The sequence below is a fragment of the Cotesia glomerata genome, linkage group LG2 (assembly GCF_020080835.1).
Source record: "Cotesia glomerata isolate CgM1 linkage group LG2, MPM_Cglom_v2.3, whole genome shotgun sequence".
Classification (NCBI taxonomy): domain Eukaryota; kingdom Metazoa; phylum Arthropoda; class Insecta; order Hymenoptera; family Braconidae; genus Cotesia; species Cotesia glomerata.
In genome coordinates this window covers 5,902,685-5,926,565 of record NC_058159.1, presented here as the reverse complement: position 1 = coordinate 5,926,565, position 23,881 = coordinate 5,902,685, and the positions used below count along the sequence as shown (strand labels likewise).

Below are 23,881 nucleotides of genomic sequence, written 5' to 3'. Positions count from 1 at the left end.
AATTACCAATTTTTTCAATAATTTTACTCGAAAATAATAATTAAAATAAATTTATTTAATGAGTTATTTTAAGATCTGGACTCTATTGAATTGTCAGAACAAATTCCAGATGATGTTGACTCAACTTCAGACTTTCGGTGTTTCTCAAGATACTTTCGTCTTGCTGTCAAAAGCATATGCTCTTTACGACGGTGTAATATTCGCTCACGTTCACTTGAACATTTTGAAAATCTTCCGCCAACAGTTGATGGTTCTTCAGTTTGACTAAAAAGTATTATTATTATTATTATTATTATTATTATTATTATTATTATTATTATTATTATACAAAGCTTAATATTTTATAAAATAACAATAAATAAATATTTACTTTTCCACTATTTGAATAATATCATTACTTGGTGACAATCTAAAAAAAAAAAAAAAAAAAAAAAAAAATACATCAATTATAAATAAATTAAAGCCAGACAATTTTTTAATTTTATGTTAAGAAAATTAATTGTTAAATATTTACAAGAAAAAAAAAAACTTCAACTCTTAAACTGATACTTTGTAACACATGTTTGTTGACTTTACATTGACCTACTTAATAACATGATTTTATTATCATCTATTTGATAATTATTATTTATGCATTCAATATTTAACAAAAGTTAAAACATTAGACAATAATAAATTAATTTAATATATTAATAAAAAAATTAAATTTCATTTTTAGTAACTATAAAATAATTTTTTAGACCAAATTAGGGTAATTATTTACAAGTGGGGTCAACCCTATTTTGCCCTATGTTTAACCGAAGAAAATTTTTTTTAAATTGTTCGTTTTTTTTATGTATTTTTCAAAAAAAAAAAAATATATATATCAAAAACATAAAAAAAAGATAAAGTAGAAATTTTATCCAAAAACATAAAAGCCAATATTTTTTCTAACTTTTAAAGGCAAAAAAGCTATCGAAATCTTTATTTTTTCCTATCATGACAATTTTTATCATAAATGCGCTAAAAAGAAAATAGCGAAGATATTCCAAGGTATAATTCAAGATTCTACTGAGTATAATCTAAATTCTACAGGATACAATCTCGGACTATATCCAGTAGAATCTTACGCGGTATAATCTGAGATTTTACTTGGAGAAATGGAAAATTACAATGATTATAATTCAGATATCACTCAGTATAATCTAGATTATACTAGCTACTACTCTGATAGCCACGCTTTTTTTAAAAGTAGTTGGATTTCAGCAGTTACAGTTAACTTAGCATCAAGTTTGCGGTAATTCTTTACAGTACAACAGTTGTGAACAAATTGACGAAAATCTACGTCCACAATTTGAATACAAGTTAACACCAAACTTTAGGTTAAATTTCCTTTCAACTTTACTAAAATACTTGCACTGCAAGTCTTGACGTCAAATTGCAGAATAACTTATAGACAACTTAAGGAGGGACTGTGCAAAATCACTTTTACGCGCATTTCTGAGTGAATCGTTTATTTGGGAAACCCCATAAGTCATATTTTTTACGAAATCGGGTTTATTGCATTTTTCGGTTCTTTGAATTTCCTCTTACTTATACCAGTACCAAAAAATAATAAATTTGTGTTAAAGACCTAACCAATCGGTCGATATAAATCTCTTTTAGTTGAGAAACCCCATAAGTCAGTGACTTATGGGGTTTTTCGAATAAACATTCAATTTCAAAATTCCAAAAATAAATTTCTTTTTGTTTTTTTTTTTTTTTTTTTTTCAATAAAACTTTTTCTGAGTAGAAAAATTCAGTTCAATGCAAAATACTTAAATTTTAATAATTTTCACAGTATGGGTTGAAAAAAATTAAATTAAATTATTGTTTTAATGTTTGATATGATTTCACTGACTTTAATTCCAAAATGATTGATTATTAGACAATTAGAAACTAAATTTACTGTTAAATACTTGAATTTTAATGAGTTTTACAATATTCGCTTGATGAATTAAAATTAAAAATATATTGTTTTATTGTTGACTCTGATTTAACTGATTTAAATTCTGAAATTAATGATAACCAAATAAAAATATATTATATTTACTGTTAGCTTAGATACTTTGATTTCAATAATTTTTGCAATTTTAGTTTTGTAAAGTTAAATTGTGATAAATTAAAATGTTGTTTCATTGTTGACTCTCAGTTCACTAATTTGAATTTAAAAATAGAAGATTTATTATAATTTTCGTTAATTGTAGTTCCAATACAAATTTCGTACTTTATTTTATAAATATAATAAATGATTGGCGGAGAAAAATTAATATATTAATGATTTTATTACTATTTTGTTCGTTTATTTGAGAAACCCTATAAGTCAATCAACTTCAAATCATTTTTATGAGTAGTAGGAATTAACAATTAAATTTTTTCATGCTCGAATATTTTTTTGGGATACTAACATTATTATTATTCATCATTGGTTCATGATGTTAATGCAAACTTAACCGAGAAAAATGTTTTTTGCTTCTCCTGAAAAATTTAGTATTTTTGACTTATGGGGTTTCTCAAATAAACGATTCAAGTGTCCTCTATACGAATAAATTTTTTTTAATAGTCCTTGCGGTGCTAATTTTCGAAATATTAGCAATTAAAAACTGTACATCTAACATGTATTCCCTATCCTGATCGTAGTTAGAGTGAACATTTTATTGAATAACAACCATACTTTTCTTAGAATTTTTTTGAAAAACTGAGAATATTTCATTGAAGTTATAACAAGTATTTTTTATCAAAAATAACATAAACGAGCGGTGTTCATTTTTTTATAAAAAATGTTTGAAGTTAGTGACTTTCGATATTTTACGTGAGTGGAAGTAAGTGAGCGATAGTCTGTAAAGAGAGGCAGCACTAGTGCGTGAGAAAGAAACCAATAGCCATAACCTATTGGTGTCTTTTTTTTGCCGCAATACCTCCTTAAGGGGGAACACCACTGTAACGATCGAAAGAAAGACGTGATTTTCGGAAATTTTTTCGACAGGGAAAATAAAGGAATTTGAGGATTGGATTTTTTTTATTTTATTAAGGGTACATTAAAGATTGTTACCCTAAATTTTTATTAAAAAATATTTAATTATTACAAAGTTATTAACAATCTCGTCGAGCACTACAGAAAATTTCCCCCCTCCACGGTCGGTTCGATAACTCAAAACAGATCATCTGAAATTAAAAACCCCAATTGCTTTTTAATCAGTAAGGATGTAGTTATCGTCACACGTACGGAATTTTGAAATTTTTATTTTAAAAAAAATGGCGACTGATTGAAAATTTTCTCACTATTCTTAATCTTTTTTTTTTTTGCTTTAACCCGGCTAAAAAAATCTTTAAAATAAAAATTTTTTTAATTCCGTACGTGCGACGATATCTACATCCTTACTGATTAAAAAGCAATTTGGGTTTTTATTTTCAGATGATCTGTTTTTGAGTTATCGAACCGACCGTGGAGGGGGAAAATTTTCTCCAGTGCTCGACGCGATTGTTAATAATTTTGTAATAATTAAATATTTTTTAAGGTAGTTTGATCGTCGCATTCCGAGGTCAAATTAGTAGATATATTTTTTTTCTTTTTTGCAAGAGATCACTCGAAAAATAGTATAAAATATAAAATTATTCTAATCAGAATTTAATTGATTAAATTCAATTCATAATTATGGTCAAATAATTATAATAATATAACTATTAAAATATCAACTGACAAGTACTGGGCTGTCACAAAACAATAACAACTGTTATAGGTTATGTAAGGTCAGTACTTAAAACAGTTGCTCACGGTGTTCATTTATTGTTTAAATTTACAAATATCACTTCAATATGTTAAATCTGCTATAATTTACGTGAACTTTTAATGAATGTATAATAACAATTTATTTTAATGCAAAAAAACTTTATGATTATATTTCAATTTCAAATTTGCCGCGCACCGAGAAGTCGCCATTTTTTCCCTAATAAAGATGAGGGAGTAATGTCTCCGACAAACAAAGATAGAAACCAATTTGTGATATTAAAAAATTAATTAAATTAAAACTATGTGGTAAATCGTTATCAAATTTTGATAGAATATGGATGAAACATTGTTCTATCTATTGGAAAGTTTTTTTTACTGGGTCAAGTAGGCCGATTTTTTATAAATTCTCCATTTCCGGTTATTCACTGATAGAAGGATTTCTTAGTAAGGTAAAAGCCCCAATAGATGATCATGTACCAGTATATGATCACTCCATGTATTTGTATACCTATATTTATGAATATAGATGTACAAATACATGGAGTGATCATATACTGGTACGTGATCATCTATTGGGGCTTTTACCTTATTTAAAAAGATTTCTTTGTATTTAAGAAATCATTTCTTAAACATCATTTCTTAAATACAAAGAAATATTTTTTAAATATTAAGAAATATAACTACTAAGAAATATTTCTTAAATGCAAAGAAATATTTCTTAAATACTAAGAAATATTTTTTAAATGCTAAGAAATGATGTTTAAGAAATGATTTCTTAAATACAAAGAAATCTTCTTAAATGCTAAGAAATCCTTCTATCAGTGTTGAACAAGGACACTCATAAGAGACCGTGTATTTTTGCAAAACTTTAATTAATTATATCTCTTAAACGGTGTGGTAAAAAAATCTGATTTTTTTTCTATAGATGTATTAAATCATAATCTTTCGAATAATTATAAAAAAATATGGGGTCAAGTTGAAGTCATTTGGAGCCCAAACTACCTTAATAAAAATTTAGGGTAATAATTTTTAATGTACCCTTAATAAAATAAAAAACCCCGATTCCTAAATTCTTTTATTTTCTTTGTCAAAAAAATTCCCAAAAATCATCTCTTTTTTTCGATCGTCACAGTGGTATTCCCCCTTAACTAAAACCGTTTGGTTTGCAAACTCTTTCCATCAAGTTGGTTACAAATTTCGACAATAGATTGAATAAAAGTTTGAGTTAAGGTGGCTATCAGGGTATTTTAAATTTCTTTTCACAACAGATGTCACTGAGTATAATCTAAAATTTTATCCAAATTAATCTTGTTCATTCCGTGTAGTTATGGCCCAAAATAGAGTTGAGCCCACTTGTAAATAATTACCCAAATTAGTCATAAAATTACTGTACAAAAAAAAAAAAATTAAATTACCTATCAACAACAGGTACATCAAATTTAGGATCCCACGTCTTTGAAGTAACTGGACTAGGCAAAATATGATTACTACTAGTTTGAGTTTGAGTCGAAGTTTCAGGTTCGATCTCACCAATCACATGATGCGGCAGCGTTAATCTACCGTCTAAGATATTTTCTACTGTTAACTCGACAGATCTGGTGATTCTTAAGTCTTCTAATACAACATTCCGCGGGTAATGAGGAAATAACTGTAATACCTGAAAAAAAAAAAAAAAAAATTGTATGATAATATTAATTAATAAGAGTAATTGAATATTCGGGAATACTGATCGACTTACTTGTCTTGCCATTGCATCCAGCTGAGAATTGCTGTGTGCCAAGGTAAGAATGTCACCTCGCAGACGATTATGCGTAACTTCAACAGAAAAACTCGGCAGCCAAGACACGTACCGCGAGCCGTCAAAGTGAAAGAAGTGATTGTCATTTCTACCAACTGATGTCTGTGATTCGGGTGACTCTACTCTTAATTCTACTGTGCTATCACGTCTATTAGCCTGCATGCTCAATGTCAGTCTGCATGTCGGACACGAGGTGTCTTGTTCCAGCCAAGATTGCAAGCAGGAGTTGTGGAACAAGTGGCTGCATGGCAATTTTCGGGCTGAGTCCATTTTCTCCCAACATATTGCGCAGTTGTCGCAATTTTCGGCTAGTTCTTCTGGTGCGGCCATTGGGTAGCTTTAATTTTTAATAGAATTTATTAATTATTTTTTTTTTTTTTATTTATATAAAATTAATGAAAAAATTATTTTTATTAAATCATATTAGAAAAAAAAATTTTTTATCAAATAAAATTAATAAAATAATTTTTTAATAAATTAAATTAATTTAATAAAAAATTTTTTTGTTAAATCAAATTAATAAAAAATTTTTTTATAATTATGAAAATCAAATTAAAAAAAAATGATTGATATTACACTTAAAAAACTAGATAACTAAAATGTTATTTTTACGGTTTTAATTAACATAAATTTAACAATCTGAATTAATTTTTAAATAAAATGTGTCATGTTTAACAATTTTTTATTAACTAAAAACCAGTTAAGATAAGTCGAAAACCACTCTAAGGATTTTAATATTCAAACAAAGCTTATTCTAAAAATATAAATTTACTCAAGCATCTTTCTACCCCCGACTGTAGTCAATTAAAATAAGAAATATTCTTAAAATTATTAATTTCTAAAAATAATTTTTATTTTATCCCGCTTTTCTTCGAACTTAATGAGCTAAGTTTTAACAAGTGACCGATTGAAAAATTCTTTAATTTTCTCTTGTAAAAAAAAAAAATACAGTGCACAGAAAAAAGTAAACTGTAGTAAATAACAGTCGATTTATAATAAGTAATGATCAACTGCTAAAAATTACCATTTTAAACAGTAAAATCGTGATTTTACTATTCACTTTATAATATTTACCATTTAAACGTTACAATTCACTCTTTACATGGAAGAAAATACTAGTTCAAACAGTTATATTCGCTATGTTAATGTCTAAAATGTTAAAGTATAATAATTAAGAATTCAGACTTTGATATTTATCATTTCGTACCTAAAAAATGATCTTATGATATGTAAAAAGTATAAAATAAAGTTAGTAAATTTCTAATACAGACAACGTCAATATTTACTAAGTAAAATGGTAAATTTTTCAACGCAACGCTAAAAATCAAACTGTAATTATTGACTTGCTTGAATTGGTAAAATGTATATTTTAAAAGTATAATTTTTACTGTTTCAAACGTTAAATTCTCCCAGAGTGAGACCCCCTTCTCTTTCATCTGAGTTCCCCTTCTCCTCATAATATCGACTATATATTGAAATGGCAATTTTTACTGTTTGAAACTGTAATTTTTAAAGATGAAAGAGTCGTTATTTACTATAGTGACAGCTACTAATCACTTATTTTGGATATTAAATTATAAATTGTGGCTTTTATACTTTCTACATTAAGTTCTGTAATATTTATATTTTTGCCACTCCAATGTCCGCTTTACTGTTTGAAACTATAAAAATTAACCGGAATAATTTTCCGTGTATAATTGAGCAACTATCTTTACTGGCAAATAATGACATTTTAAATTCTAGATAAGATAATAAATACATACTTTTTCTCCATATGGTTTAATACTGCAAGATAGTTCCTGTGTTTAGTAATTCTACGTTGAATCTCATGAAATAGGAAGCGTAACTGCATGCATATTACAAGTGACGCCATGCTTAGTAAAATGTTGCTCCACAACAGCATGTGCACATGGTGAAGAAAGTCAACTGCGAGAACAGTTAATTCGCAAATTAATTCCGTGTAATAAGCCAGCGGTCCACGTTTGTCTGATGACCGGGGCGATGATCTCGTGTCGTAAAGGTGAATCGCGTATCGCAGCATCACGTGAGTTGTACGAACTGACAGCAGGATACACTGGAAAAATAATACGATTATTAATTTATATAATTAAGAGAGTAAAGAAAATTTTTACTCTTGTATTAAATGACAAAATGAGTTTTTTAAATGAAATTTAGTATCATTGGAAAGCTCTTGACCTGAATTAGTGCTTTTTCAATGTTTTATATGCTTTTCTAAAATAGTTTATTTATTATGATGTTTTCAAAGTAGTTATAAATAGATTCGAATTTAGCAATAAACAAAATTTGTTTATTTATTTATTTTCTTTTGTACACGTCAATGTGGTTATATTTCAAAAATTAATTTATGTAATTAAGAGACTAAGAAAAATTAAGTAACGGATATATCTTTATCATAAAGTGGGTTTGATATTTTTTAGCGATAGTTATTTATGATTTAAATAATTGAGAGAGAAAGGAAAATTTTGTGACGAGCATATTATTATTTTTAAAGAAATTTTTATAGTTTAATTTGGTATCATCAGAAAGGTCGAGACAAGGATTAGTGCCTTTTGGTTTTATATATTTTTTAGTAGTCAATTTTTTATGTCAAGTTTTTGGAGGTGTTTTTAATAGTTTTTTGGTTTTATAAATTTATTCGGTTACATTTGTCCATTAAATTATTTGTAATTGATCCTGTAATAGCACTATTATTTTTAAAATTTATTTAAAAAGTACCTACCCTATGCTTAGTGTGATTATAAATATAAAAAAATCATTAAGGCAAAGTTTTCTTATTTATAATTCGTAAATCTCGACAGTTACATAGTGACTGGAGGTTGTTAGTAATTGTAATTATAGTTTTTAATAAAAAAAATTGCTTATTAAAATGCATTGAATTTTTTTTTACTTTAATTTTTTTCAGCGATTTTTCAATCACTGTAATTGATAATTATTGCAACTGAGAAAAATCAAGTACAATGTTGAATTATCAAGTTTTTTAAAATAGTTGTTAATCACAGTAATTATAAGTATGTATTTATTTTTTTACTGCATGCATACATTTTATTAGATTCAGTTGTTGAGTAAATAATTATTACTGATATTCGAAACGAGATGTATCATTAAATTATTATTGAGACTATCGACCTACTTCTGACTTAATGTAGTTCTCGATAATTTACATTTATACATTTATTAATTAAATATTCGTTGTGAAAAAAACTACCGTTAATTTGAAGCAAACTTTTTTGCAGTGAGTCATACATCGGAATACATACATAATTCGACGATATTCAAGTATTATACTTTTATTTTCGTTGATGTTTATTCATTTAAAGTGGAACCAAATTTTGTTTTTTAAAAGTTCCGAAAAGCGGCTGTAGTACAGTGACATTAAAACTATACAAGGAAATGGCATTGTTTGAGTTACACAGAAAAAGAAATTAACTTGTATTAAGTAAATAATTTTGAAGAACTTTATCTTCTTGATTTGAGTAAAAAAATTTTTAGACTAAGAAATTTTTCTTGGTTTAAGTAAATTTTACTTGATTCAATAATTTTTCTCTTGATTCAAGTTAATTTTTTGTTCTGTGTAAAAAATCAGGTTATTTTTAAAATTAACATTCAAAAGTATGAAAAAATATCTGACATATTTAATATTTATAACTTTCTACAAACTACAGCTTTTTTTAAATTAATAGCTTACAGAAAAAGTTTAAATTTAAAATAATATTAAATTTTAATGAAAAAGTTAAATTACAAAAATTTTTTATAACTTAACTAATTATTTTCAGTGTAAATAATTGGATTAAAAATTTTTTTTTTAATTATAAAGGTGAAATAAAATAATTGTTAAAGTTAATGAGTGTAAATTGTTAAAAGCACTTTTTTTTATCCACAACTTTGCGAAATAACATTGTGAAGATTTTAAAGTAATAATTACACTGCCAATGTGATGCGTGTTCTATTTTGAGCTGAGGAAGCATCTGCCCGGAAAATTCAATCATTAAATTTTCGAGGTGTTGTTTTACACTTTCGTGAACAAAAATTACCCGGTCTAATAAATTAAAATTCGCCAGATTTCACTCAAGTTATTTTGTAAATTATTAAAATTCTAAATTTTACAATTATAATTTAATTATGTAAGTTTCAAGTTACTTTTTATACTTTGTAAACACAAAAAGTTATCTAACACCCAATCTGACGAAAATAATTCATCAGATCAACGTAATACAATAATAATTATTGCAAAAAATTTTGAGTAGACATTAGCTAAGAAAAAAAATTTTATTACAATTAAATTATTAATTACCCAGATCCCAGGATAATAATTCAAAAATTATTGTCTATGAAAAATGATTAATTACTTGTTATAAATTATGAGTAATTTAAAAATAAAAAACAAAAAATTTTCCCATCAATCATTGAATAACACGTAATAATTTTTTGCAACTGTTATATAAATTATGAAGGTTAAAAAACTGTATATATATTTATGTACATTCTTGAAATTTTTTTATTTTTTTTATTGCAAGAAAATAATAAATAAAAAACTTTCTATAACCGCGACTACAAACCGGCAGACCACGAGCAGGAAGGAAAAGAGAAAGGTGCAAATAAAAGATAGAACAGTGTCGGTTGATGCCCGAGACCTTTGAAATAAAATTATATACTTTTTCTTAAAGGTCGTTTACCATCATATCTAATTGCCTTTTTTTATTTAATTAATTTTTGAATTTACTATTACATATTTTTTTTTAATTTTGAGCTCCAGGCACAGTCTTTTGTAATTTTACTTTTAAAAAAATTTTTTCCATAATTTTTACTGACATTAAATCATAAAAATTATTTTTACACAGAAAAAAAGATTCACTTGAGCCAAGAAAATATTTTTCTTCCTGATTATTTTCTTGAGAAAAAAAAATTTTTTTTTGACACAAGAAATTTCACTTATTCCAACAAAATTAATTCTCTTGCTTCAAGAAATACGTATCTTGATCCGAGAAAATTTATTTAAGTCAAGAAAATCTTGTTGTTTTGAGAAAGTTCAGTCTCTTGCTCCAAAAAATTAAATATAAAGATAGAAGTGAATTTTCGTTAATATTTTTATTGATTAACATGTAAAATGGGAAGATCAAATAATATTGAATCATTTTTTTTCATTCAATATATGTAATTGCACGCTGAAATAATATAAAATGGGTATCAAATATTCAAGAGAAAAATTTTCTCAAGGTGAGAAAATTTTTTTCTCAGCTGAAGTAAGTCGCGTTGCTTCCCTAAAGTATCTAAAAATCTTGATCAAGTATAACAATTTATTGTTTCAGGTATTTATGATAATTTGAATTAAGAAAAAATGACTTCCACCAAGAATAGAATTTCAAGAAAAATTTTTACTTTGGCCAACACAACTTCGGTCTTCCTTCAGGCACCCGAAAATTTTCTTAAGCCAAGAATTGCGTTCTCCAGTCAAAAAATTTTTCTTTCTATGTGATAAATCAATTTTGAAAGAAAATTAAAAAAAAAAGTATTAATAAAAAACTTTTGGAAGAGAAATTTAAGAAAATATACTTTGAAGTAATAAATATTAAGTAAAAAATTAAGAAATACTTTGGAGAAAGAAATTTATAAGAAATAATTTCAAAAATTCTTAGTAAATTATTTTTTAAAGTAGTAAATTATTTTGTTCTCCAGTCAAGAAATTTTTCTTTTTGTGTATCAGCATTAAATCAATAAAATTTTTAATCAGCTTGATTAAAAAAAAATTCTATCTTCAAATTATAATTAATATATCAGTCGCAATTAATAATCGTGATAAAAACATCCGCAATAAATTAAATCTTTAAATACTTTAAAATAATTTCCTTGTAGCTAAAATAATTTACAGAAGCACCGATACGAGTGTAACTACCATTCTATTGACTTTTGCCCGGTCATGTTTGTCACTTAAACATAACATCTGATAAAAATCATCGGATATTAAATAATTAAAAAAAAAATTGTTAGTGTTCACAATATAATTTTCTCGTTTAATTGATCGAACAAGTGGAGACAGTAGATGCACTAAATTGTACATACAATTGCAAGACATACAATAACAATATATATTTTGTACTAAAGCTGGGCTTTAAAAACCGCATGAATGCATTGCCGTAGTAACGCAATGTAAATATGCGTATAACTAATGTCGTATCGCTTGGACACGTCATTGGTGTTTTATATATATACACAACATATGTATATGTACATATACCCAGTTGTCTATAACGGTAATAACTTGGACAATCTCTACAGTATTCACAGTTAAATCCGCGTGTTTTTACTTTCTTATCTTTATTATTCGTTTGTATTTTACCTTTTTATTTTTACCTTTAACTGCTGTGATAAATTTTTTAGATAACATACGCGACTATTTGGGAGCCTCATAAGTTTTTATGAGTTAATCCATACACGGAAAAAATATTTAGTAAAAATTTGTTTAATTTTAATTTATGATTTTTTATTTAAAATTGATGGACTATTTTTTTTTGTAATTAATTAATAAAAAAAAAATTTTTTTTATACTTAAAATAAAATAATTAATAGTAATGTAAAAATTTAATTTTGGTAAATATTGAGTAGAGAAGTTTAAAGAAAATTATTAAATAAAAACGGTAATATTATACAACAACTGAATATGTACAAATAGAGGAAGATTTCCTTGGCACAGTATCATATAAAATGTATATAAATTTAAAAGTTTAAGCTCAAGATAAAATTTTTTTCTGGAATAGGAAGTTATGCGACAATTCATGAGTGTATTTTATATTCAATGTGGATGTATGAACACAAATGTTTTTTCTCGGTGATTGTTGACCATCGTCAAGGATCAATACCAAGTAGTATATAAAATAACAGCGTCGACGACGACGCATGGTAACAACTTACCTCAGCTGCCATAAACGCATAAGTATTGAAGGACACAAAAAATAAGGCTGCTGCTGTCGATATAAGTAGCATGAACAAGGATAGAGCCAGGATCGCCGCGAGTAAGCCGAGAAGACGCGCGTGACTCCATCCGGGTGTTGTTGGCGAAAAGGATAACTGTAAAATAATAATTTTTATATTTATTATGATCTCGTAAATTATTAATAATTTATTGATTCAAATTCAAAGTTTTTTTTGTTCAATAATAATAATAAAATTTATATTTTGTAACTAATAAATACTTGACAGTACATTTATAGAGTAAATCGAATGGAATAACAGAGGAAAAAATTTAAAAAAAAAAAAAAAGCAATAATACTAAAAATTCCATTCGGCCTCATACGAAATGGAAGGTAGATTTCATTTGATATATGTTATGTACATCAAATCAAAAGCAAATTTAATAAGCTTTCACATGAATTTTTCGAAAATTAGCTATCTTATTTCAATCGAAAGTTATGAAGGATTCATCAATAAAGCCATAAAAAACGTGATTTTCACTATTCGATGTTCTAATTAGCAAATTGTCTAACTCCATTTTAGAGAATCTTCCATTTGTACGAAAAAACAATTAGTTCAAAATTTATTATCACTATAAAAATCCGTTTAATATCTAAAAGAGGTACAGTGTTTTGGTTTAGATCATTCAAATAATTTATAATTGGACTATTACTACATCAAAATGTTAAAAAATCACCCTCTAAAAAATAAGGAGTTAGACTAATTGCTAATTAGACCGTCGTATTTTGTTAATTTTGAAATTAGCTACTTCTTCGAACCTAATTTATTGATTTCGTCTATCCTAGGACTCATGCGAGATAATTGTCTAAAAATGGTTCAATAGTCTTCTTAACTTTGATAAAATAACTGAAAATGGACAAAAAGTCAATGTTATATACGTTTGACTGAAGGTAATTTCATGAACTATCCCATGAATTTTTCAAAAATTAGCTATCTCTTTTCAATCAAAAGTTATACATCAATGAAGTAACCGTATAAACGTGATTTTCACTATATTGAAAATTTTAAATAGCCGCCATTTCTAAACTAATTGACCGATTTTGCTCATTTTCAAACTCGTTCAAGGTAATTACCCAAAGAATATGTGTACCAAGTTTCATCAAGATCGGTTAAAAACTTTTGCAGATATCCTGATGACAAGGTCGGTTATATTACATATATATAAATTTTTTAACCAACGGTATTTTTAGAACTTACTTGACTAATTATGACATATGATAGCAAAATCAGTTGAAAATTCCACCATGAGAACTAATGCAATAGTTAGATTTCTAACAAAATCCACCTAAAAAAGATCCAGTACAGGAATCGAACCTATAACTTTTGATATCGCGTCAATTTAGTTATAACTATTTGAGTTAAATTAACCAGTCATACAAGATTGCGTCTTTTCTTTTTTAAACATTAAGTGTTTTTTTTTTTTTTTTTTTTTTTTAATTAATTTGTACCAATCGATATTGTAGGAATAATTATTTTATTAATGACTGATAATTATATTATAGTTTTTTTTTTTAATCTAGTTGATTAGATTAAACAAAATAAAATTTTTAACACTAGAATGTTTAATAATTAAAATTCCTGATTAGCAACCGCAATTTCTTTTCACATAAATTTTGAAATAACTAAATTATTTATTTTAAATTTGTTCTGCATATTTTTTTCATTCCAAATTACGAGCTGAGATATATATTTTTTTTTATTTTTTCTCTTTTAATTTTCTGATCTTACAAGAGTTGCATATTGTTCGCGTTCTAATTTTTCTAGCCGACTCAAGGACTGCTTCTTTTCATTCAACGGCTTGTTAGTATACGTTCACACGACACACTTTGCTCGGTTACAATAAAAATTCAGTTCGCCGTTTTAAAATTAATCTATCACTCTGATTTCATATCAGTTGAATTGGAATCCTGTAATTTATTTCACGTCTCTGGATAAAAAAAGTTTAACACTTATTTTTTTTTTTTAAACCACCTTCTGAAATCAATGTCAATATTTTTATTGATATAAATTTAATATAAAGAATATTTAAAATATTTCTCAATATAAGCATCGGTATTTTCGGGTCGATAAATTTAAGACATTTAAGATAGAATAATCTCGTTAGGAAAATCTAATAGAAGTAACCGACTTATTTGCCATTGACTTTGATATGACGCACCCGATTAATAATACAACTTAAATAACAAAATAAAATTTATATGGTTTATATTATTGAATAAAAAAAAAACATTATGTATTAAATAAATTACGGAGCAAAGAGTAATGATCGTGGTTTATAAAATAAATGCGAAGTTAATCAAGGCTGATCTTCGATTAGATTGGCCATTAATCTTTGTCTGGCATTGAAATATTCGCTCACCACTCATTTTAACTGTGTCTTACTATATAACACTATTTCATGCACTTTCTCTTTTACTGGAGCTTTTAATATCTTTTATAACTGGACTTTAATAAACATCTAAATGATTTTAATAAGCTTCTAAATCATAATTCTTTTTAAGTTTAAATTAGCTAGATTTTTATTTAAATTATTGATAAATACTGCTAAAATGTAAAAATGTATATATTAAGATATTTAAAATTTTTTATTTACTCAAACTATACTTCAAATTTTAATTATATTATTTATGGATAACTAGCTGTTACTCGCCCGCTACGCTGGGCGCTTTATAGAATTGCATTTTTAGATCTAGATTTCAAATTTAATTAGAGTATTGTTAGTAGATTTTATGAAAATCTAACTATTGCAGCCGTCCTCATGGCGCAACTTTGAAAAATTTAGTCGTTTTCTAATTCAGTTTGTCGAGCAGAGTCAGAAAATGTATATAGTTCAAAAGTTTATATATGTATGTATTTATATATATATATATATATATTTATACGATATAACGCGGCTTGTCAGCACGATAGCGTTTTCAATTTATAACCGATTCTTCTCAAACTCAACATGCTTTATCTATAGATCAAAACCAAGGTTAAGTTCGAAGATGAGCTTAATCGGGCGAGTAATTTGGAAATGACAGGATTTTGAAATTTTGAAAATCGTAAAAATTGATGTTTTTACTACTTCAACTTGATATAATTACTGATCGAGACAAGATATAAAAACGCCATTCGGCCATACCCGACATGGATAGGTAGATTTCTTGTTTGAATATTGAAAAAAAAACACGTTATTAAAAGGCAAAAATGTCCTAAAATTTATTTTTTATTATATTTTTGCAAATAATGATATGAGACCGACTACAACCAATAGATATTCAAAGACATCTTCCTAAAAAATAGGATTTGTAACAGACGAAAGTCATTTGATGATAATAGCTAAAAATTAATTTATTTTTGATTTTTTTTTAATTTTCCAAACTCCGAAATAAATTGAAAAAAGTATCAAAAGGTAACGAATAATAGCTCAAATCGAAGATAATTATGTGAATTTTGACATAAAGTTGATAAATTCAAGCTATCTTTTATGGCTTAAAAATTATTTAAAGAAAAAGGGCTGAAATACGTTCATTGAAAAATTTTTGAAAATTTTCAAATTCACGGAATTAATTAAAAATCATCAAAACTAGACAAATAATAGTTTAAATTGAAGGTTATTAAATGAAATTTAAGATAAATTTGATAGATTTTATCTATTTTTACATCTGGAAGATTATTTTCATAAAAATACAAAATTCAAAATTTTTGAAAATGAAAAAATTTTCAAACACCCACAACTCGTAAACTAACCGGCCGATTTTGCTCATCTTTGAACTTGATCTTGGTATTGATCCACAGAATAAGCCCACAAAATTTCATAAAGATCGGTTGAGAACTGTGGGCGCAATCCTGCTGACATGGCGCGTTATATCACATATATATATATATATATATATATATATATATATATATATATATATATATATATATATATATATATATATATATAGATACATACATAAATACATATATAAACTTTTGAGCCAATGCCATTTTTCGACATTACTCGATAAAATAAAACATATTATGATAAAATTTTCCTAAAATTACAACATGAGACCGGCTACAATAGTTATATTTCTATAGAAATCTACCTAAAAACTCGGTAAAATGCATCGTAAAGCTCTTTTAATAAGCTTCAATTTCCACTACTCAGAAGTGGTAATAGCCTCAATATTACTCCTTTTAGAATTCGTTTAATGAAATAGTTTTACTGTTGCAGCCGTTTTAGAATTATTGTCTGCATCATAGCTTAATCATGATGTAAATTCAATAATTACGATAATGATTAGTCTTTCGTGTAATGTTTTCAGGTAATTCGTCAGTAAATACGTCACAAATTAGTTCTATATATTGTTCTCTTCAATTAAAATTTTATCCGGTTTCAAACATCTGATTGATTTGCAAATTGTTGTTCCTAAGCAGTTATTTAAAATTTGGTCATTTATAATTCAAATTTTATAATCTTTGCAATTCTTTGAGAAACTTTTTCTTCAAAAGTTAATTTTTTTTCCAAAATTTGTTCTAAATAGTTTTAAATTTATTATTGAATTTTGTTTTTAATTTATAAATTAAGTTATACATTATTAGTGTTATTATATTATTTTATTGAAAATCAATTTTCTTTATTTGAAAAATCTACTTCCATTTCGGCTGTTTTGATTTGCACAGATTTCAAATTCTGTCGAATTGGCATGCACCTTTTATCCATGTAATTATTCTAGCTAATATTCATTGTAACTTTCAATGTGTAATCATTATAAAATTGCCGTGTCTTTCTTACAAAAATGAATAATAATTGATATGAAAAAAAAAAAATTTGTAATGAGCATTGAAAGTTTCAGTTAAAGAAATTGCAGGTTCATAAGTGAAGAAATCTGCCTAGTATATAAACATAACCAATAGAACTAAAAAATTTATTTTTAACAAATGACAATCAAATAGCATAAATTTAGCTGCAATAAAAATTCATTATTTGTAAGTCAAAAAAATATAGGTTCCGGATAAGTAATCACCAACATGTCATATACTAAAACCTTCTCCGAAACACGCTGCATCTTATGGTATTAGTATTATTCCGATCGGTTCAGTAATTTTCGCAGTATAACCGGACAAAAAAACCGGCTCTCTATTTATTAGTATAGATAGAGGGTAGAAATACCGTTTTTGGCCACCTTAGCACTGTTTTTGGCCAGTTAACATTTAAATTAATTTATACAAAATTATAATATATTATAACCTTATTTTTGTTGAGTTTTAAAAAATTTATATTAAAACAAATTGAGTTTGTAATGGTTTATTAATATAAATTCATTTCTATCGTTTATTTGAACAATAAATGGCCATAAACGGTACAGTGGCCACAAACGGTACTTCTACCCTATGTAATTTTTATACTTAAGATAATACTGCTAATCTTAATTTTATTACTTATGCACGGAGAAAAAAATATTGCTATTACCACGATACAGTATAGTGATGATCACGATCCCCGCATGACTATACTTTAGATGCGCATATGCCCAATCTAGTGGATCGTGATTATCACGATCCACATGGATTCGGATATCGAGTGTCTATATTGCTATGGTTTATAGATGATAAGTTGTCTTGAATTAAATATTGATTATATTTTGTTGCAGATTATTATTTTTTTGATATATTATTGTTATTAACATAAATACAAATTCCTTTTGTAGCTTGATTAGTTAAAAATTTTTGTGTAGATTATGACAGTCAAGAATTGGGTTAGGTTTAAAAATGTTTGAATAATGACTTACAGCAGTAGTGTTGGAATTGATCTCATATGACTTTTTTTTTTTATTTTTACAAATATTATTATTATTTGTTTAGAAATTTGTATCATCGAAGTATTCATTTAAGAGGCAAGTATTTTTATCATAAGAAAAAAATTTTTTAATGGAATTTTTACTCCTTTATTACTGTACATATTTCATACAATAACATATTTTTGTATAAAACAGTATGGGATCAAATCATTTATGCTAAAAAAGACTTTTATGAAAACAAAAATTTTATTTATTTAATACAATATATCATGTACATTGTTTTTCCTTATCAACGCAGTAGAATTATATACGATAACCACGGACACAGCATTAACACAGTTAACATAGGAAGATTTATTTCTTTATACTAGCCTTCAAAAATCGACACAAGTTTTTCAAGATTTCACTCGAGTAATTTATCAACAACCCTATCATCTACATCGCTATGATTATTAATTCACTAATTTATGTAATTATCACTATTTCATCACCAAAATTGTAAACAAATCCACTCGTAAGTTTCAGACTTGGTTATGCGTGGTGGCGCTGAAGGCGTCGTGGATCGTGATAATCACGATCCGTTTCGCCGTAGTAAGGAAACGTTTCTTTATGATCACAATACGCTTTGACATATTCACATACCACGGCAAGTGAATATAAGAATCCGAAGTATTGAGTATATCAGGTTATAATATTGTGAAAATGACAATACTGTTTTGAACTAATCACAATACTACGTTCACGATCCACTGAATCGCTACAATAGCAATACTTTTTTCTCCATGTGTGAAAAAAAATTCTATGTAATTAATTTTTGCTATTTCGCTTTATACCTTGGCATTTAGATTCAATAAATAAATAAATAAATAATAAAAATAACAATAATGGACTCTTTAAAATTAATATAATAATAATAACAATAATAAAATCTAATCATACCAGCCTGTTGAATATAAAATTACATATGTTTTATTTTAGCCAGTAAAATTTAATAAAACACTTCAGTGTAATATATTTAAATTTAGGCTGGCGCCACCGTTGTTATATTTTACGAATTTTTATAAATATTTATATATATATATATATATATATATATATATATATATATATATATATATATATATATATATATATATATATATATTGTTTTTTTAATTTAAATACTAATTGCAATAAATCACGGTACTTTTAAAAACCTGTTTTTATCTTGATAAGTTTTTATTTTTTACCTGTGACAATTAAATTAAATTTTTATGTTTGAGAAAAAAATTTTTTTCTGCTGTTACTTTGATTCTAAGAGCATAATATGTAATTAGACAGGTTTTTTTAAACAATAATAATAATTTCTTAAAATGTGAGTTAAGTTATTACTTGATAAGTAAATGAGCGTAATTATATATATTTTAATTATTATAAATAAATAATCATCACTAAGTAAAGTATATTTTTCCGTATGCATGTAAATATTTCAATGAAAAACTATCAATAGATAATAAAATTTTATAATAATTTTAAAAATAATTCATGATAGAATTTAAGAAACTCAAGTACGCTAAAAATTTAATTTTTTTTTCTATTAATTGTTGATTGAAAAGAATATTCCAAGGCTTAAATTAAGCAGATAAAAAAAAAAGGTAAATATAAATAAAAACATTTTGAATCTTAAAATTTGTAAATTTTTTTTTTTAGTGTCTAGACTAGACTCGGAATAATTTTTTTGAACCTCATGAATGCAAGGTCAGTTAAATTGTACACACAGTATTAATTTGTTTTTTAATGGCCTCAGTATGACAATTCGTAGCCGAAATATCGAACACTCAATAAAGAATGATATTTTTGACTCCAATCGTCTAAAATTATCAATTAAAAAAAAGAAAAATAAGATAAAGTTGTGAAATGAACAACAGACTGTACAAGATAAAATGATAAAAATCATATGAATAACTTAACTAAGATTGTGTTCATAAAACCTTGGCGATTGACAGCACAAATAAAGTGAAAAGTATTGATTTCTATCAGTAATTCCTTATTATTGTTATTGATTATAATATTATCGAAGGTTACTTGATTTGAATTTGAATTTGAGTACATGGTAGTGTGTTTGTAATTGAAAATAAACGGGCTTGCATGGAAACATAATAACTTAATATGTAAAATTTTGTACTCACGTAAACGAATCGATCTTTACAGAGCTGGCTGAGAAGACCCAGAAATCCAAGAGCAGTGAACCATGCCCACCATAAAACGATCTCATCAGCATATTGAACGTTTAGAACACCAAACACAAATATGAACTTGTAGAATATAAAATTTCCAAATTTATCTTTTAGATGCTGTCGCTCCGATGCTCTTAGTTCTCCGAAGACAAATTTTTGAATCGTTTTCCCGAGAAGAATCAACGCGCAGTAAGCTATGTTCATTAACGGCTGAAACAAAATTATTAATTTATTATAATATTTTTAATTAAAACTAGCAACCTTGCAGTCACTATGTGACTGTCGTGACTTGTGAACTATAAATAAATAAAATTTTGCTTTATTAAATAATGATTTTTGTTAAATTGCACTGTACTTTCTTAATTATTGACGTTTTTAAAGATATAAGCTCATTCCGATGTTACACTCATCAAGAGCTTTCATTTGAGTACCCACATGAATTTTGATATATTTTTCATATATACATATATATAATATATATAAAATATGTGAAAATTGATGTGGGTACTCAAATGAAAGGTCTCGATGAGTGTAATGTCGGGGTGAGCTTATATATTTAAAAATGTCAATAATTCACGAGATACAGGGTAATTTCTTACTTATGTATCTACAAATAGAGCATTTTTCAAATGTAACCTAAACACTTATCATCATAAATTGACTATCGGTGAGAATGATATGAAACCTTGAAAAGGCACAAATTCAAGTTAAGACCTTTGCAATGACACTAAATTTCACTAAAAAAAAAACGATTTTATCATATGGCTATCTTGGGCACAAAATTTTTCTTATTCTCTTGATAATATAGATTAATTAATATTTTAATTTTATTGAAATGTCATGAAAACTGTAAAACATTATGTATAACTTGTAAATAGCTGTTTTAGCTAAAATAAACGATCATTATTATTATTATTATTATTATTAAATATTCTTCTTTAATAAATATATATCATAGTATGATAGTTAAATAATAAACCATCTAAAAAATATTAAAAAATTTTATTGATTAAAATAAATCCTTCTATAAGAGAACGTAAGCTTATCTACGTCATAGTATATATTATATATCAAACATTGTGTAATTTAGTAATAAAATTAAGCCGTTCAACATATATTAAAAAGATGTTTTTAACTGAGTATTATATTAAATTGTGAAGATTAATGTAATGCTGATGACTGATGATAATGATTAATGATGATGACTGATTACTAATGTTTTTTTCAGTATATCGTTTACCACTCAACTCGTACAGTTGTGATTCACCATTAACATGTTTATTTTAATTTATTAGATAATTACAATAAAATATTTAGGTATCACACAGATTATTTTTCCTTCATTCAATTCTATAAATACTAAATTTATTTATTTATTTTAACACTTCCTGGTTTTGTACATATTATTCAAAATAATTTATTCATAATTTGTGATTTTATTCATTGATTCAAGGTCCTAAAAATTGGGTTTCAAGGACAATATATGACAACTTGTACGAGGATTAAAATTCAATGTTCAAAATTTTTTAAATGCTATTCATAAAAAAAAATAAATTCAGTAAAATAATTTTTTTAACACAAAAAAAATAAAATATTTTAGATTATTATCGATTTTCTTATCTGAAAAATTGATCAAATTAATTTTGTAAATAAATTAATCAATATAAAATTTTTATCTGGACAATTTTCAAAATCTCAAGAAATGCTTTAAATTTTTTTTAAGAGTTTAAAATATTCCGCTGATAATTTTTGAGATTCTTTAAACAAATTTAAAGCCTCGTGCAAAAAATAATTTTAGCAGATTGATAACTAATAAATCATTAAATAAATAAAACATTAAATGAATAAACGATGGCGTAGAAGTCAATGTACAGCATTAAAAATTATTATAGTTTGTTTGTGTCAACTCATTCGGGTCATTGTGAATATACACTCATTAAATCAGTAAACAATAATTAAACAAGTTTATTACTTGCGAATCCCGAGAACTAATTCACATTTAATTAATTGAAGGTTCTAGAATTTTTAGAAATGTCAACGGTGTACAAAATTTTTTATTCCAATAATTGAGAGCTAATTTTTTAGTGTCTAACTTTATTAAAATTGACAACATTTTTGGGTTTTATTTCTACCCTATGAGTAATAATAGTGATGATTGATTAAGAAAACATTCAATATCCAATTATGATAATTAATTCTGTTATTTATTGATTTTACGAAAAAACGAGTTTATTTTTTACATTTAAACTGTGTCAAGTCTAAAAATATCTTATATTTTCTCGTATAAGTATGTGTAAAAAATGAAAAAAAAAAAAAAACTAGACAAAAAGATTATAGAGAAAAAGAAACTGACAAAATTTACACAACCGGATTTCCGCACCAGTTGGAACTGCAAACTGCAACGTGATTCATAACATAAAAGTAAAATATTTCAATCTCACGAAAAACAAAATTGATAAGAATTTTATTTGCTATCTTTAAGCAGCTATTTATAAAGAATTTAAGAATTCATATATACAAATATAACCTGTAATTGATTTACGTTAAAGATTTTTTCAGTGTGCGTGCATTATAAAAAAGTAGATATGCAAACTAAATTTATTTAAATATCACCCAGTTGTGAATTAACATAAACGTTTAATGAACTTTTAAGTAAGTGGAGGATAAAAATAGAAATTCAATAAATCTTTTCTTAAATGTAAAAGCTTATAAAATTAATTATTTAAAATTTTATCCAACTCTTGGAAATAAAGATATAAATAATTTATCAAATAATTAAAAATGCTAAATTATTAGAAAAGATTATCGTTTATTGTTAGAATATATTTTTTTTTAATTAAAAAAACTAATATATGTTGCATATCTCAGCGTTTCTATTTTTACAAAATAAATCCTGTTTAAAAATACGCAAATTGCTTTATTAATATTTATCAAGACGATGTGTCTATTTAAAATATTAATTAAAAAAGCTTTTAATGTCTAGAGTAAAGATTTAAAGACGTACTAAATAATTTCCCGTAAAATTTATCCTATAAATAAGATTAATTTATTTTTCAAAGGTATAGTCGGCAATTTATAAAAATGAACGAATTTACTACTTATAAAATAAAAATTATTTTCCACATAAAATTGTCTCAAACTATCATTAAATCCCTCATAAATTCATAAATTTAAATGGCTTACACCTTAAGAAAAACAATTACAAAAAATAGAAATATTAATACCGCAAACCGCAAAGTTTATTATACTTGATAATAAGTTTATAAATAAAGTAATAAAAGATAATAGGAATAAAATTATCGAACAAATCAATAACTGTTTTATAATTATGATTACTCACACGTTTATAATTATGCAATTT

At 25.6% G+C, this 23,881-nt stretch overlaps 1 protein-coding gene across 3 annotated transcripts in view; it reads right to left on the bottom strand.

The window, feature by feature from the left end:
- Positions 1-23,881, bottom strand: part of LOC123259575 (E3 ubiquitin-protein ligase AMFR-like) — a 101,924-nt gene continuing 78,043 nt past the window's right edge. For 2 of the 3 annotated variants that reach the window (XM_044720162.1, XM_044720161.1), the window contains 7 exons: positions 20,473-20,730; positions 12,474-12,629; positions 7,310-7,620; positions 5,487-5,883; positions 5,164-5,405; positions 371-409; positions 1-264 (listed from right to left, as the gene is read on the bottom strand). In XM_044720162.1, coding sequence (XP_044576097.1) covers positions 69-264; positions 371-409; positions 5,164-5,405; positions 5,487-5,883; positions 7,310-7,620; positions 12,474-12,629; positions 20,473-20,730 — 1,599 coding nt within the window. In that variant the 3' untranslated portion in view covers positions 1-68. The remainder of the gene's footprint in view (positions 265-370; positions 410-5,163; positions 5,406-5,486; positions 5,884-7,309; positions 7,621-12,473; positions 12,630-20,472; positions 20,731-23,881) is intronic. The other variant, XM_044720163.1, reaches the window with a different exon arrangement.